Source organism: Chrysochloris asiatica, unplaced genomic scaffold (assembly GCF_000296735.1).
Source record: "Chrysochloris asiatica unplaced genomic scaffold, ChrAsi1.0 scaffold00160, whole genome shotgun sequence".
Lineage (NCBI taxonomy): Eukaryota > Metazoa > Chordata > Mammalia > Afrosoricida > Chrysochloridae > Chrysochloris > Chrysochloris asiatica.
Genome location: NW_006408678.1, coordinates 4,375,064 through 4,391,395, shown reverse-complemented (window position 1 = coordinate 4,391,395; position 16,332 = coordinate 4,375,064). Strand labels below are relative to the sequence as shown.

At 41.1% G+C, this 16,332-nt stretch overlaps 1 protein-coding gene across 2 annotated transcripts in view; it reads right to left on the bottom strand.

Moving 5' to 3' along the window:
- The window catches only part of IGF1 (insulin-like growth factor 1 (somatomedin C)), a 94,070-nt gene that overhangs the window by 21,083 nt on the left and 56,655 nt on the right, over window positions 1-16,332 (bottom strand). For both annotated transcript variants that reach the window (XM_006871088.1, XM_006871089.1), the window contains exon 3: window positions 12-193. In XM_006871088.1, the coding sequence (XP_006871150.1) occupies window positions 12-193 (182 nt within the window). The remainder of the gene's footprint in view (window positions 1-11; window positions 194-16,332) is intronic.

The window sequence follows — 16,332 nt, the reverse complement described above, 5'->3', positions numbered from 1 at the left end:
CACTGACTTACCTTTGGAGCCTTGGGCATGTCAGTGTGGCGCTGGGCACGGACAGAGCGGGCTGACTTGGAGGCCTTGAGGGGTGCGCAGTACATCTCCAGCCTCCTCAGATCACAGCTCCGGAAGCAGCACTCGTCCACAATGCCTGTCTGAGGTGCCCGTCGACTGCTGGAACCGTACCCTGTAGGTTTGTCTGTACAAATTAAATGCAGAGTGGCCTGGCTTAAGTAGGGAATCTGATACCGGTACAGCCTTTTACCCAGCTCCTGACATGTCCCCTCTCCCCACGTTTAGCTAATCTTCGTATTCTCCAGTGTCTCGCCTCTTCTTGAAATTTCCCCAAAAATCCCAGCCACACAGATCCCGCTGCAATCCATATGTCTCCAGGAGTCTGTACCACACACATTAATGTGAACCCTTCGCCACATACTTCATTTATGCTAATTCTCACCCACTCCTAAGCAACTTGTAGCAAAGAGCTTATCTGTGTCCAGCCCTAAACCTCCTGTGTGTATTGGGCTAATTGGAAGGTGACCAGGAAGATTGATTAAAAGAAGATCATGTGCTAAGATCCTGTAATGATTTTAGAATTGTTGTTACTTGCTTTTGAGCTGATCTTCACTGGTCCACAGGGTTTTCAAGGTGGTGACTTTTCAGAAGATCGTTAGGCCTGTCTTCTGAGGTGCCTGTGGTTGGGTTTGAACTGCCAACCTTTAAACTCATAGTTCACCATTTGTGCTACCCAGGGACTCCTCTTTTTAGCATTGTTGTTGTTGTTGTTGTTAAGTGCCACTGAGTTGGTTCTGACTCATGGCGACCCTGTATAGGATTTCTAAGGAGCAGTTGGTGAGCTTGAACTGTGAACCTTCTGGTTCAAACCAACCTTGCAGTCCAGTGCATTAACCCACAGCACCACACCCCTTAATCTTTTTAGATACAGAACAGCTCAAATGTTTGTTTAACTGCTTCCACTATAAATTCAGATTGAGTGTCAAAGAGGTTTCAAATCTGGGAAGGACTCTTCATTTGATCAAATATGGAAACAGAGGCTCAGAATTTAGATAGACTTGTTCAAGGTCATATATTAACTAGTGGTGGATCCAAAATTCAAACTCAGATCATTTGTTACAAAGCCCAAGTGTCTCATAGAACACAGGAGACCTGTTGTATGACTCTGGAAAACTCACTTAAGTTCTCTGAGCTCACCAGTTCATATAATGGGTTAATAACATCTGCCTTGTAAGGACCCATTTGAGGATTCAGTGAAAGAATACCTGATAATTCTTAGCATAGCCCATGACACATAATAGACCCTAAATCAATATTGGCTCCCACCGTTGGTACACCCCTTTCCATAGTCTTAGATGACTTGTCCTGGTGTGGCACTGCGGGTTAATGCGCTGGACTGCAAGTCAGTTTGAACCACAAGGTTGGTGGTTCAAGCTCACCAGTCACTCCTTGGAAGCCCTATACAGAGTCATTATGAATTGGAACCAACTCAACTGCACTTAATAACAACATATGACTTGTGAAGGGACAGTGGTAGTTGCAATCAGTTGCCTCTAGCGGTGTTAGAACTTTGAACTGATGACAATACCAGTGTGATAATGCCTCTTTCCTGCCTTTCCAAAGAGATCAGAATAATCAGTTCTATTTTCTTATAGAAACACTCCTAGACTGAGACAGAATGAACTCAGTTTCCATCTTTCATGTGATTCTGATGGTTTGGAATGGAACACCATGAGTCAAATTTCTTTTAATATTTGCCTATCAATTAGATCTCTTCATTTGGCTGGTAGGTTTTGGTTTGGTTTGATTTTGTTTTGATTTTAGTTTGTTCACATTTTCCCTGGCTTTAGAATTAAAAGATAGGGCAAAACAAGCTTACATGGAACTAAAAATGTACCTGAGTTTAGTTGTAAATTTTTTATCATAGTAAAATTTTTACTAAACTGAAAATTTAATAAGGCCCAATTGTTATAAAAATCAGCATTAAAACAGATGAAAGGGAAGCTGTTCTAGCTGAGGCAGGGGCAGGGGGTCTAGATCTCCACCTTGTCTCATTTTCCTCACCTCCCTCAAGGGTGGTGTGTAGGGGAGATTGGGGTGGGTCTGTCTTTTCTGGTGATGCTCAGGTTTCATAGGAGAAAATGTGTAACAATTGATCTAGAATAAATAATACGATGAACCAATCTGACATATTGTCCATCTTGATTCCTAACAGAGAAGAATGTATTATGTTTTAAATAAAAAGTCTTATTTTCACTTCATGATGACAACACACTTCAGGATGGGGTTTTGAAAATGCAAGTCCCCATGTGCATTTAGAGTTCCCTAGTTGGGGGAGTTCCGGCCTATGGTAATGGCTTCCTACCAAATTACTTTGGTTGTCAGTCACTGAAGCGAGCTCCCTGTGGCTGCCTTGCTGCTCAAAGTGCCAGTTGTTCGTGGCATCTTCTAAAAACCCAAATGCTTTCCTGATGCTTGGCACAGCCTACTGGATGCTTCCTTTGTAAGGCAGGTTTCTTGTTGTTCTTAGGGCAGCGGGAGGTAGTAACTTCGTAAGGGTTCATTTGTGGTCTCTCTGCTTTTGCTTGGAGCGAACCCTATGGTCTCCTGGTTGTGGGGTTGGGGAGAAATCAGGCTGTTGGCCTTAGCAGGGACCTCGGTAGTGCTTTTCCTTGCCATTGGAGTATCAACTGGTGCAGAAGAAGTCTCCAGCCAGACCCTGGTAGGCCAAACAAGGCTGGTCCCCTGAGCTCTGTAAACAATGTTTTTGTTTTTATAATATTTTTTTCCTGGGATGATAAATTAGAGAAAACACACAAATGGGCTTACATGGGTCTTTGTAATCCACAAAGGACCTCTACATACTCCCTGCTATGTGACTACTTCAAGAGGCTGACAGGGCCAGCCAGTAAAGAGCAGTTGATACTCTTTGGTGTTTCTTTCTGGGTGGGGATGAAAGAGCAGGTTACTTGGCCTAGAACACAGTAACTATCCCCTGGTTGCACACAGGTAATGACTGCTCTTTGTTGAAGGTATCCGTTTCTTAATGGGACATAATTGGGACTTGCTTGTTAATTATGGGAAAGCATTTTGTGGTTGGGTGTGGGGTGGTGGGAATGGAACTTTCAAAGTTGGCTAACTCAGGAACAACTGATTTCAAGATGCTTGCTTATCGATAGAGAGGGATGGACTTCGGCATACCAAGACCAATTCAGCATTCCTGTTTCAAGCATTTCCTACTTGATCCTGCTTTCAATAACCCCCAGGGACTGGAGCCCCTTGCCTGCTACTGGGCACCAACCTTCACCTTGGGATAGCAGAGAACATGTCTGTGTTGCCATAATTCTCTTGTGACAATCAACAGTTACGAAACTCACCAGAGTTTTTCCTCTTGTGAAATACAGAGTAATCACCAGAGTCGCAAAAACTAATAGTACACATATCAGGCTTCTGTTTAGTCATCACTCTTAGGTGAGCTCAAAATTGGACATGCCTCAGTCTATATGACAACTGTCCACAGACTGATGGGTTTAGGAATGGAAGATTAAGACTTTCATGTAATGTTCCATAAAGGAAGTTCATCTTAACTCCAAGGATGTTTTTAGTTGCAATAGTCATCTGTAGACTTGGATTTTGTTATAACTGTAATGATTTCTAGCTACCACACTGGAAGAGAGCTGTGTTTCTTTGTGTATTCATTATGTCTATAATTGACTCCCATAAAGTCTACAACTGAGTCATTGAATAAATGAAGATAACAAGTGTTTAACTATTGCTTTTTAATGCTTAATTCATCCTTTGACATGTCCTACAGACTTGATTTCTGGTTCTACATCAAGATTATTTATTAAAGAAATAATCATTTCTCACCAATTGAGAGGCCACAATTGAGGGCCAAAGTTTTGCCCTTTATCTTCAAATGCTTTAATTGCTTTGTTTTTCCTCCTTGAACTAAAATAAAGATATTTGGGGGCTATTATTAGATAACTGTAAACTTGTTACAATGTGGTTTGCTAGAAAGGCAATAAAACAATTTGCTTCTGTGTCAGTTTTGAGAAAAACATATTTTTAATGACCTTTAAGTTGAAGCTATTGTCACTATGATTAATTTTTAATTGAGATGTAACCATTTAAAAATTGTTCTATCCCTGTCTTTAAGAATTCCTTATGTGATTCTGTTCCAGTGGGAAGAATCAGAGGAAGCATGTGAATAGAAAAGTAAATATTGGCTTGATCTAAGAGAAAAAGTTATTAACAATTTGAAAAAGAATTAAAAATAAGACGGGCTTTCTTAAAAGGTGGTAGGCTACTTACTTGTTGTTGATGTTGTTGTTAAGTGTTGTCGAGTCGGTTCCGACTCATAGTGACCTTGTACAGAGTTTCCAAGGAGCGACTGGTGAGCTTGAACCACCGCCATTACGGTTCAAATGACTTTGCAGTCCACCACAGTGCCACCCCAGGACTCCAGGCTACTTACTGGAAACAGTTAAATACAGGCTACGTGAACCTTTCTCCTACATCCTAGGAGCAGAGTCTAGATTCTTGTGTTTAACATAATAGATGACTGCTAAGGTCCTTTGTAATCCTAAAATTCTATAACATGTAATGAAATGGAGGCAAAAACTCATCTGGGGCAGATATTCAGTATGGTTGCTAATCATTTGCTTTGTCTTTAAGAAAAAGGTTCAAATATGTTCTAGCTTATCAGTTGCCATCAAGTTGATTCTAACGCATGGAAACCCCATGTGTGTGAGACTAGAAATATGCTCCATTGGGTTGTCAATTACTGATTTTCAAAAAGTAGATAGGCATTTCTTTTGAGTTCCCTCTGGGTGGGCTTGAACCATAAACCTTTTTGTTAGTAAGTGAACATGCTAATCGTTTGCTCCACCTAGAAACTCCATAGCTTGCAAGGTGAAAATTTGTTTTCTAGTTATCATTTGAGATCCCTATGGTGCTGGTGGAAAGGAGCTCTGGTAGCATAGTGGTTACGAATCGGTCTGCGAACCTCGGGGTTAGCATTTCAAAACTACCAGTGGTCCCGTGGTAGAAAGATGAGACTTTCTGCTCCGGTAAAGATTTATAGCCTTGGAAACCCTGTACGGGGTCGCTATGAGTCGGAAGCGACTCCACGGCACATAACAACACCCACAACAACAACAATGGTGCTGGTGGTAGTGTACTGTGGAGTCGGTTCTGACTCATAGCGACCTTGTGTAGGGTTGCCAAGCCTGTAAATCTTTACAGGAGCAGAAAGCCTCATCTTTCTCCCATGGAATGGCTGGTGGATTTGAACTGCTGACCTTTCAGTTATCAGCCCAACACATAACACACTATAACACCAGGGTTCCTTTGAGATCCTTAAGATGCTCAAAGTATGTTTTTGTTGTCCCTTTTTGATGTAACAGAAGAGATCGGTTGACAGAGATAGTCCCTCCAACAAGAGACACAGTCCAGGAGTCCAAAGAGTTATGTCCTGCTGCATTATGAAGCATCTGTATGCTCACTTAACCATTAGTGTGAACAGATATGTGTATAGTTTTACAGAATTTTTTTTTGCTAACAAAATCATAACATTCAAAATGTATATGTTTATATACATGAGGGTAAGTCAAAAAGTATTGCTATAAGGGTGCCAGTTCATATATGATTTTTTTTCTAAACAGAACATGTTTAAATATGTCTCTGCCATTAGTGGATGGCTACAGACAAGTTCTTTCAGTAACACACTCATCTTATTCTTGTTAGGGTTCCTTCCAAAAGGTCTCTTAGTGTCCTTGTTGTTGTTGTTAAGTGCTGTCGAGTGGGTTCTGACCCATAGCGACCCTGTACAGGGTTTCCGAGGCGGTAAATCGTTACGGGAGCAGAAAGCCTCATCTTTCTCCTGCGGAGCAGCTGGTAGTTTTGAACTGCTGACCTTAAGGTTAGCAGCCCAATTCGTAACCGCTACGCTACCAGAGCTCTAGTGTCCTTAGAGTGCTTTTTAAAAAAAATGCCCAATCCAAACAGTAGCTTCTGATGGGCCCCTCTGGACCAGCTAAATTCAAGGCAGAGGTCAGAAGGTTATGGCAATTAATTTTGGGGTCACTCTGCATAAGTCTCTAGGGGTCGGTACCGACTCGATGGCACCTAACAACAACAACAAAAGGAATAATCTTGAGAGATTCTCTCAAAGGACATGGAAAGATAATGGGGGCTAATTATGAAGACGTTTGAAGAAAACGGCATTGGGGAGGAAAAGGCCAAGGAAGTGTGCCATGGAATTTTTTTCTATCTTGAAATGTACCTTTGCATTCTTGGAGGGTAGTAAGAGATATCCTAGGAAACCTTAACCTTACCCATTTACCCTAAATCCCCAATCTTGCCCCTTCAGACTTCTTTTTGTACCCCAAACGCAGAGAACATTGAAAAGGAACAAGATTTGAGAATGCCAAAAATACCATTTTGACGTTGTTTAAATTGAAGACAACAGAGCTCTCTGGGGAAGGGTTAAAGGGTTGGAATCACTGCCTTCTGGAATGAATAGGCCTAGACAGATGGAGTAGGTTGTGTTAAACAATAGCACATTTTAATATTTTTGCTTAATGATGGTTTCTCTGATTTTATAGCAATACTTTTTGACTTATGCTTATATATTATCTCAGTAGTTTTTCTCTAGAGGTTTTATAGCATGAAGGCAAAGATTGCTCAGCAGACAAGTTGGCCACCACCTAACTTAGAACTTGACTTCCCTACCAGTAGACATAATGTTTAGTCACAATGCACCGCTATTTCTTGAAAGTTGGCCAACAGACAGAATTCCAATGGTTAAACAGCTGGCTTCTATAATAGCCGTACTTCCCTTTAAATAATGCATGGTCAGTGCAGTAATTCAATAATCTTCAGGGCAAACTTGCTAGTTACAATGGTTTGGGGCAGAATTGTGGCATCATCAAAACCACACCAATTAGCTGAGTCTCACATTTTGTCTTGGAGGCAAGCAACTTGCTTCCCTCCATTCCTGAAGCAGAATGTGTAATGCTGAGATTTAACTGGGGTCATCAGTCCTAGAGCAAAGAGCTGTGCTCATTCATCACTGGTAAAAGGATACCACCTCGGCTGATGCTGCACAATGTGCATTTCTTTAAGGTTTCTGGAAATGTAGATGGGCCCTGTACTGGGCCACAATTTCCTTTGAAGCTTCACTTACCTACCTGGAAAGCTTTACTGTACCTCTTTTATTTCTGTCATTGGAAAGAGGAAAAATTAACTGAATACCAAGTATTTCAATAGTAGAACAATTGACACATTTAATTTTCTAATAAATGTCTAATATGGACATATTCAGCCTAAAGACAAGCACTGGTTACTCTTTGGGGTCTAAGCATACACCTACTCTCTAGAAATTGCTACCAGGAGGAAGTTCAAAGCTGGATATTTTTTTGAAAGCAGGAAGAAAGAAGTAAGATAATTCTAGTGAAATTTTCCAGACTATTTCTAGATCATTCTCAAGCATGGGTCTCATAGGTAACACAAATGGGATTAGATAATAAGAACTTAATTTGCATTTAACTTTGATTAACTGAGGATCGATTATATTGTTAAATGTCATTGTTGTTAAGTGCTGCTGAGTGAGTTCCAGCTCATAGCGACCCTGTATAGGGTTTCCGAGGAGTGGCTAGTGGGTTTGAACTGCTGACCTTTTGGTTAGCAGTCCGGTGTTCATCCTACAATACCACACCAGGACTCTATCTAATTAAATACTACAGTTATAATCAATTGTTGTTGTTGTTAAATGCCATCAAGTCGATTTCGACCCATAGTGACTCTGTATAGGGTTTCCAAAGAGCAGCTGGTGATCTTGAACCTTAGACCTGGCAGTTCAAACGACTTTGTAGTCTGATGCATTAGCCCACAGTGCCACAACAGGATAATCAATAGAAGCCAGTAAATTATATTTCTTATTTGTTGTTGTTAAGTGCTGTCTGATTGGCTCCAACTCATAGTAACTCTTTACAGGGATTCCAAGGAGAGGCTGATGAGTTTGAATTCTTGACCTTGAGATTCAAACTGACCTGGTGGTCCAGTGCTTTATCTTACCAGACCACACCAGGACTCCAAGAATTTATATCTGATATCAACTATTAATCCAAAACCTTTAGACATGTTGACAATTTAGAATAAGTTGAAAGATTTGTTTCTTAGGCCAACACTGCTCTGTGGACCACCTTACCTGGCAAAAAATTTATTCAAATGACATATTTTTCTGTGAGATACTAGTGTGAAACTTGGGTAATCTGTGAGCAGTCCTAAAATTGTCTCCATTTTAGCATTTTAATTGTTCCTTTCATTTGTGGAAGAGGGAGAATAACTTTTCAATATTTGATGACTTTTTATGAAAACCTAAGCATTCTTTGTGAATTTCTAGTATTAGGAAAATTTTTAATAAGACTGTTATCCAGATCCCAAATGCAATACATGGAATGGTGGCTATTTCCTGAATCTATGGCATTTTTAATTGAATTGAAAGTTTCTTGGTGAGTCAGTATTTTGCTTTTTAACATTTTTCCTTATAAAAATCACAGTTGAATTACCATAGGTACTGGGATATATATAGTCATCTGTTTAGTAAAGATATATGGAAGGAGACATATACTGTTATAAACTGGCCACATCATTTGGAACAATGTAGGTATGTGTGCAGGCAACCACATATTAGAGGATTAAGTAGATTGCCACCAATATCAAAGCTGATGTCAAACATTTTTTTCTAAAAAAATATATATTGGAGTCCTGGTGTGGTGCTGTAGGATAAGCTCTGGACTGCTAGCTACAAGGTTGGTGCTTCAAACCCACCAACTGCTCCTTGGAAACCCTATACTGGGTCGCTATGAGTCAGAACTGCATTTAACAATACCACTTAACAACAACAACAAATATATCTATTGTTTGCCTTAGGTGTTTCTAGTGAGCCCCTGTATCCCTGATTTTCTGAGGCAGGATCTTTCCAAGTAGTATTGACTTTTGGCACCTTTAAAACACTAAGGAAACATTCTCTTTTCTATGAATTGCGTGTCATAAATTTTTCTTGAAAACCTATCAAATTTAGGCATTGATTTATTTTGGCCTGTGTTAATTTTTAATTGCCTTTGCTGGTCCCACTACCTCTCAATTGGATGAGGTCATCTTTTCTAGGAATCATGGCCCTATTTGACCTGCCACCACCCCCACCACTCAGCAACTTTTTCTCAGCTATTAATCCCTATTACCCCAAAGACCAAAGTCTTCCAGTTACCCAATCAAGCCAATGTTTGTGTATCTCTGTGTCTAAATGGAATGAATCCTAGCTCTATGGGGCTGTTTCTGACTCTAAAACCATCCCTCTTTTGAAAGCTCCAACTCAAGGCAGGTGTGAAAAAGGATGCAATTCAGGCCACCTCCATTTCCAAAGCCAGGGAGCTAAAGCACAAGGCCTGGGGACAGGCACCACAACTAGATCCAGGGCAGAGACTTTGCCGCTTTAGGACTCATTGGAGAAATGGGCCGACAGAGTGGGAATCAACGTGATGTATTACTTTAGCCTGATACAATGCCCTGGAGGGGGGGCATCTTGCCAGGATAGCACAATTTACTAGCTTAGGTCTGGTTCCAAGGCTTGGAAGAGATAGCTATAGCCAACAAAACTATACTTTGGCAAGAGAAATGCTTAGCTGGACGGAAATGTCATCCTAAGGGAATGGTTTGGTTTATCAACGTCTAAGGTAAAAGATAATCAAATGCCAAAAGATCATTTTCATGTTTGAATTATTTCAGTGCGACATAACTTAGCTACGATTTCCTAGTTGCAGAGTTTCTATTATTTAGAACATATTACCGGATGTGAAGATGCTCTGTGTCTGACATTTGTCATATAAGTGAAGGAGGCAATATATAGAGTGGTTAAAAGCGCATGTTTGGGAGTCAGACAGATCTGGATTCTGCCATTTATTCATTGTGCACATCAGGCAAGAACCAAACCTTCTAAGCCAGAGATCCTCTGATGGAAAATTGGGATAACTGGAATACCTTCTAGGACCGTTACGAAGATTAACTGAGAATGTACGTGAGGTATTTTGCATAGTGACTAACACCCAGTAAACTACTAATAAATGTTAACTATTATAATTATTAAGGAGCTCTGTTGGCACAGTGGTTAAAGCACTAGACTGCTAACTGAAAGGCCAGTTCGATCCCACCAGCTGCTCCTTGGGAGAAAGCTGTGGCTTTCTACTTCCCTAAAGATTTGCAGCCTTGGAAACCTCACGCAGGCATTTCTATTCTATCCCATAGGGTCAGTACGAGTAGAAATCTATTCAACAACAGTGGGTTTATTATAATTATTGGAGTCCCAGGGAGGGTGCACATGATTAACATGCTCAACTGCTAACTGACTGGTTGGAACTTTGAATCTACTGTAGGGTAAGCACTGGACCACAAGATTGGTGGTTCAAACTCACAAGTTTCTCCCCGGAAGCCCTGTACAGGGTCGCTATGAGTCAGACCTGACTTGATGGCACTAACAACAATGAAGTTGCCTCAGAAGAAATTCCTCGTGATCAATTTCTAAAAAAATTAGTCATTGAAAGCCCTCTGGAGCACAGTTCTACTCTAACATACATCGAGTCACCATGAGCAAGACTCGGCAACTTGGCTTTCTGCTAATTATTATGACTAAGGAGTTGAGTTGGCTAAGCTAGCTAGTTGGGCAGCTGTCCTTTTCTTCCTTACATTTCCAAAACACATCCTTCCCAATGTTTGCTTGAAGTGAAGGACCATTCTCCATGAAAATAAATGAATAACTGCCCCCCTGAAAGAAAATGAAGTTTTCTGATGTGTGTTTTTGTTGTTGTGTGCTGTTGAGTCAGTTCTGGCTCATAACTACCCTGTATAGGGTTTCTGAAGAGCAGCTGGTGGGTTTAAACTGCCAACCTCATGGTTAGCAGCCCAGTGCTGATCCTATGGTGCCATACCAGAAGTCCATTTTATATATCTATTTACCTTAGAAAAAGACAAATGGTCAAATGGATTTCCAACCACATTCACTCAGCATGTATTTTTCTCACCTTTCTCTTCACTCCTTACTCCACTTCTATTTTTCCTTTTCTTTCTTTTTCTCGGTTTCCATCTTTCCTCTCCAGCTATTGACATTCATTTCACTCACTGATGAACTTTGGGGCAAAAGCTCCTGCCTTGCAGAATTCACAGTAGACTAGGAATGAGAGTTTAGTTCTCTCCATGGAACAAAGGCAAACAATGACTCCCTCTTTTGCCTACCACATTTTGGGAATGAGCAGTCCCCGAGTATATGGTGTCAGCAGGTCCACCGAATCACTACTCCATCTTGGACCCACACCAGAATGGGATTAAAACCGACACTAAGAGAAAGAATAAGATGTTGAGGAATTATGTATGTGGACCTCAGTTATCTCATTTTGCTGAGAAAGACTGTGATGAAAATTGTAAGCTGAGTCTGGTTCCAACCTGGAGATTGTAACCATGCCACCAGCATTATCTCCTCTACCTACACAGTTACTGTTTGCTTTTTTCAGATGTGGGAAGAGAGGCCTTGTAGGCAAAACATAAGGCATTCATGAATAGAGGGGGCAACGTCCCTCTTTGTAGTACCATAGAGAGATGAATCAGCCAAGGAGTATTCAAACACATTCTCTGTATTTTTAGTTTCAGTCCAAAGTCTATCATTTCTCTTTTCTTTGCAACTTGGAACCTGCCCTGCCTTCTCAGAGGCCCTGCTCCTAGTCGGTCTCACTCTGGCCTCTTGTTTTATCTCTTGGGGGCACATCTGGGTGTTGCGCTCTCTCAGGATGGCAGGTAAAGGTGTGATATCTGCCAGGGAAGTCTGGTTTGTCTGAAGGGATTGAGCTAAGAGGTGGAAGCCCCATTAGGAGAGGCATAGGACCTGCATCAGGGAGTGAAGTGTTGGAAGGCAGCTTCCGCAGCAGCAGTAGAGACTGCCCTAGGCATTCCCACAGAGAAGGAAGCAACCAGAGTCAGGGGCAGATTGAACACAGGGAAAGGAGGAGGGCAGAGGAAGAAGATGGGTAGGGTGCTACGTGATACTAATAACTGCTTGGCATACACTTGAATGCCAGTTGTGTGTGTGTGATATCCCTTTCATGCCCGTGCGTGCCCATGCAGCTGTTCTTGGATTAAAGACTCCTGGGGAGTGTTTTCTATTGTACCTAGCACAGTGCCCTATGCAGAGAAGGATTAACAAGAAGGCAATATATAGGCAGGCCCTACGTTACAAATGGGACTTCTGGTGTGGTGCTGTAGGATCAGCACAGGACTGTAAGGTCAATTTGAATGACAAAGTTGGTGGTTCAAACTCACCAGTCGCTCCTCAGAAATGCTGTATTTGTTTTTTCTGTGAGTCGGAACCAACTTGATGGTACTTAACAACAACAGCAAGACTGCAAATGAGTTCTGTTCCTGATTTTTGTCTTTAAGTGGAATTTGTATATAAATTAGAGCAACTTGGTACAATGTGTATCTAATGTCATTTCATCAAATGTCTGTTTATTGTTGTTAAGTGTTGTTTAGTTGCTTTCGGCATATAGCGACCCTGTGTAGGGTTTCTGAGGAGTGGCTGCTGGATTTGAACCGCAGACTTTGCAGTTCAAACTGACCATGTGGTCCATTGCATTAACCTGCAGTGTCATCCCAGGACTCCATCTTAGTATATAGTACACAGTAACATTTCTATGCATAAAAACATTAAAGAAACACTTAATAATACAGTAATAATAACAATATTTTGATGGTGTTGCTAAGTGGCACCTACTTGCTATTACAAACTATTGTTGGTGTTATTAAGTACCATTGAGTCTGTTCTGACTCACAGGGATCTAGTATAGGGCTTTTGAGGAGCAACTGGTGAGTTTAAAGTGCTAACTTTGTGGTTCGCACTGACCTTGCAGTCCTGTGCTTATCCTCACACCAGAAATCCACAAACCATATAGATATGTATGTACTTCAAATTTTTAATAGAATAGGCTTTACGGTGGTTGGTTTGTAGGTATGGGTTGTACACGAATTGGATGTTTATAACCTGGGGACTACCTGCATGGTATATTAAAAAGAACACTGACGAATTCATAAGTCTTCAGATTCTCTGAGAGTCCATTTTTTCATGCAGACTACCAATGCTCTTGATAAAATCAAGTGCCCCTCCTAACAATATGACCTTAAAGATCTTTGGGGGCTTAATGTTTCAACTTTTAAAATTAATTATGTATGTATTCCACATCAGTGCTTCTCCCTAACAGTAGGGAAATGTAACAGTGAAGAGAAGTTGGGTGAAAACTAGATTTATAAGTCTGATTTCAGGAAATCAAGAAACACTGTTAATCTTGATGGGGAAAATATCCAATGAGAAGGAGGGCTTGAGAGTCTGGGGGACTTGGGAGTTCACATGAAGGAGCCTGGGCCAGTATCCACTGCTACTGGAGACAAGATTATGTCTGGGGGTTGCAGAAGCCTGAACATAGTAGGATGCAGTTGTGAATTGGTGGTGGTTATATACGAATTGGGCTGCAAACCCCAGGGTTAGCAGTTCGAAACTACCAGCTGTTCCGCGGGAGAAAGATGAGGCGTTCTGCTCCCATAAAGATTTACAGCCTCGGAAACCCTGTATAGGGTCGCTATCAGTCAGAATCGACTCCACGGCACAGAACAACAACAGAGTCAATTCTACCTCGTAGTCACCCTGTACAGGGTCTCTGAGACTGTAAATCTTTACGGAAGCAGAACACCTCATCTTTCTCCCATGGAACAGCTGGTAGTTTTGAACAGCTGACCTTGAGGTTAGCAGCCCAACTTGTAACCACTACGCTACCAGAGCTCATTGATGTGAATTAGAAGGGAGCTAAAAAAGAGCTCTGAAGTGTATTTTGGTGGATCTGTTGATTTTGAAAATTGGGATCCTAAAAGATTTCAGGAGGAGCTACGGCCCTTACTTCTATTGGCACTTGGAATTGAGCTTTAGTGTGAGAAAAGACTTTCTAGGAATTGCTATACAGAGATGAGTAAATGGCTCTCTGTCCTAGAAAAATACAGTTACCATTGAGTCAATTCTGACTCGTGACAACTTTATGCGTGTCAGAGTAGAACTGCAGAGGTTATGTAGAAGGATTTCAACAGATAATGTTTTTGAAGTAGACAACCTGGTCTGTAGGTGCCTGTGGGTGGACTTGAACCACCACCCATACAGTTAGCAGCCAAGCACATTCAGTATCTGCGCCACCCAGAGTCCCTCTCAGCTAGGAAGGTGGTTAATATTGTTGACCGGAATGCTTAACTTACGAATGCTTGTTGTGTGCTGGCATTTAGTTTCACCCAGTTCCTGTCAATGGAATATGAATCATCTGTATGGTCTTCATTTCCTTTCAGGGGGACAAATGCATATTGTTTTTTTTGGAAAATTCCAGCTACAGTGACATCTTAATCTCTGAGAATCTGAACATGCTTCCAGAGAAGCCATTCTCTGTGTCACTGGGACCCAATGCCTCTCCAAAGGACAAAATTAGAAGACAATCATCCAAACATAATTTTATAAATGCCACCCCCTTTTTTTATTTCTTGATAAAAGAATCTAAGGTTAAAAATTGTATACAAGGAATTCTTAAGCATGTTGCAGTATTATTGATAAAAATTCCAAATAAGTATGCAGAATGAAGCTTGCTGGTTTCTTTAGACTGAGACTGTAATACTTCAGGAAACTTCGGGTCAAATCTGGGCTCATCAGACCATGCTTTATTTCTTTCCTTACTATGGAATTTTGCTGCTATATTTCCCCCCCTTTTTCTTTCACATTTGATTGCTTAAGCATGTCTTTCCCTTCCTTCCCAGAATTACTATATTTTAGAATTTCATATCTCTTGGGGCATAAGAGCAAAGTCAGGGTCAACAAAAAAAGGAATTATGGTAATCATTGAGCCTCCAGCCATTAGCCATTACACTCCTCCAGCTCCTCATACTGAATATTAGTTTCCTGAATTGAAGATGTGAACTCTGAATAAGCAAAAGACAGAGGTGTGGTTAAGTTGCAGCAAGGCTCTGAGCTAATCACGTTCTTATCTTATTTCCTTTGGGATGGCCATCATGCCTCCATCTCCAGACTGACTCATTAAATGCTTTAAAGCAAATATCATTATCCTTGAAGAAAAATCTGTGATTCTCTGACTTATTTTACTAAATCTAGTAAAGAAAAATACTTTCAGTTTGTAATATTGGCTGGAGAAATGAAACTCTTTTCATTTTTCCTCATACAGTCAAACGCTCTGTGAATAACCACAGCGCTCTGCCCTGGGACAGAGTTACTCTGAGGCAACCATCTCTTGGCCTTCTAGCTCATCACTCACTTCTGTGAATTTCCTTTCTGGGAACTAGAGTCTGTTGGTCCAGGAGTCATTTTTATAAAACCTAGCATGGTTTCACAGTCGGTTGGTCTCATTGGGAGCAAACAACATGACACCTCCTGTGACACACAGACTCAAGGAGGTTCCTTTGGTGTGGTGACACAGGGGGTTGTTTTAAGTCCTCTGACACGTGCCTGCTTTCTGCTCACTTTTGGCTTTGATCTGGGTTTAGGAAGACTGCCAGGAGGCAATGTTTATGCTAATACCTATGCATTTAATTTATTCTGTGTTGACTTTGAATTACCTCTAACTCATGATAACCCTGTGAACAAAACATTGCCCAGTCTGATGCCATCTTCATGATCATTGGAATGCATGAGTTCATGGTTATGGCCACTGTGCATTTTGAGTGCATACCAACGTAGGGGGCACATCTTCCAGCACTGTATCAGGCACTGCTCTGTTGTAATCTACAGGGTTCTCATTGGCTAATTTTCAGAACTAGATTTCTAGGCCTTTCTAGTCTGTCTTAGTCTGTCAGTTATGTTGAAATGCTTTCGCCATATGGTATTTGAAGTACTGGTAGCATAGTTTCTAACATCATAGCAATATATAGGCAATCACAATATCACAAACTGACAGAAAAGTGGTGGGTGCCATCTAATTAGCTCTGTTCTATCTCTGGCAGGAAGTGAGGACCTGAGTTTGGGAGCTAAATGCTTTCTTATGATAGTTTTTCAGGAGGGAAGTCACATTTCTCTCTTATAACCTCCTTTCTCTCTCTGCTTTTCATCACATGCTAAGCCTCCCACATGGGTCAGAAAGGAAAGCATCAAATCCTTTGTTCTTTTGATGAGTGTCGTCTCTGTACTCTTCACTTTGTAGAAAAACCACACATATAAACCTTTAGGTAGATGAACAACTACCT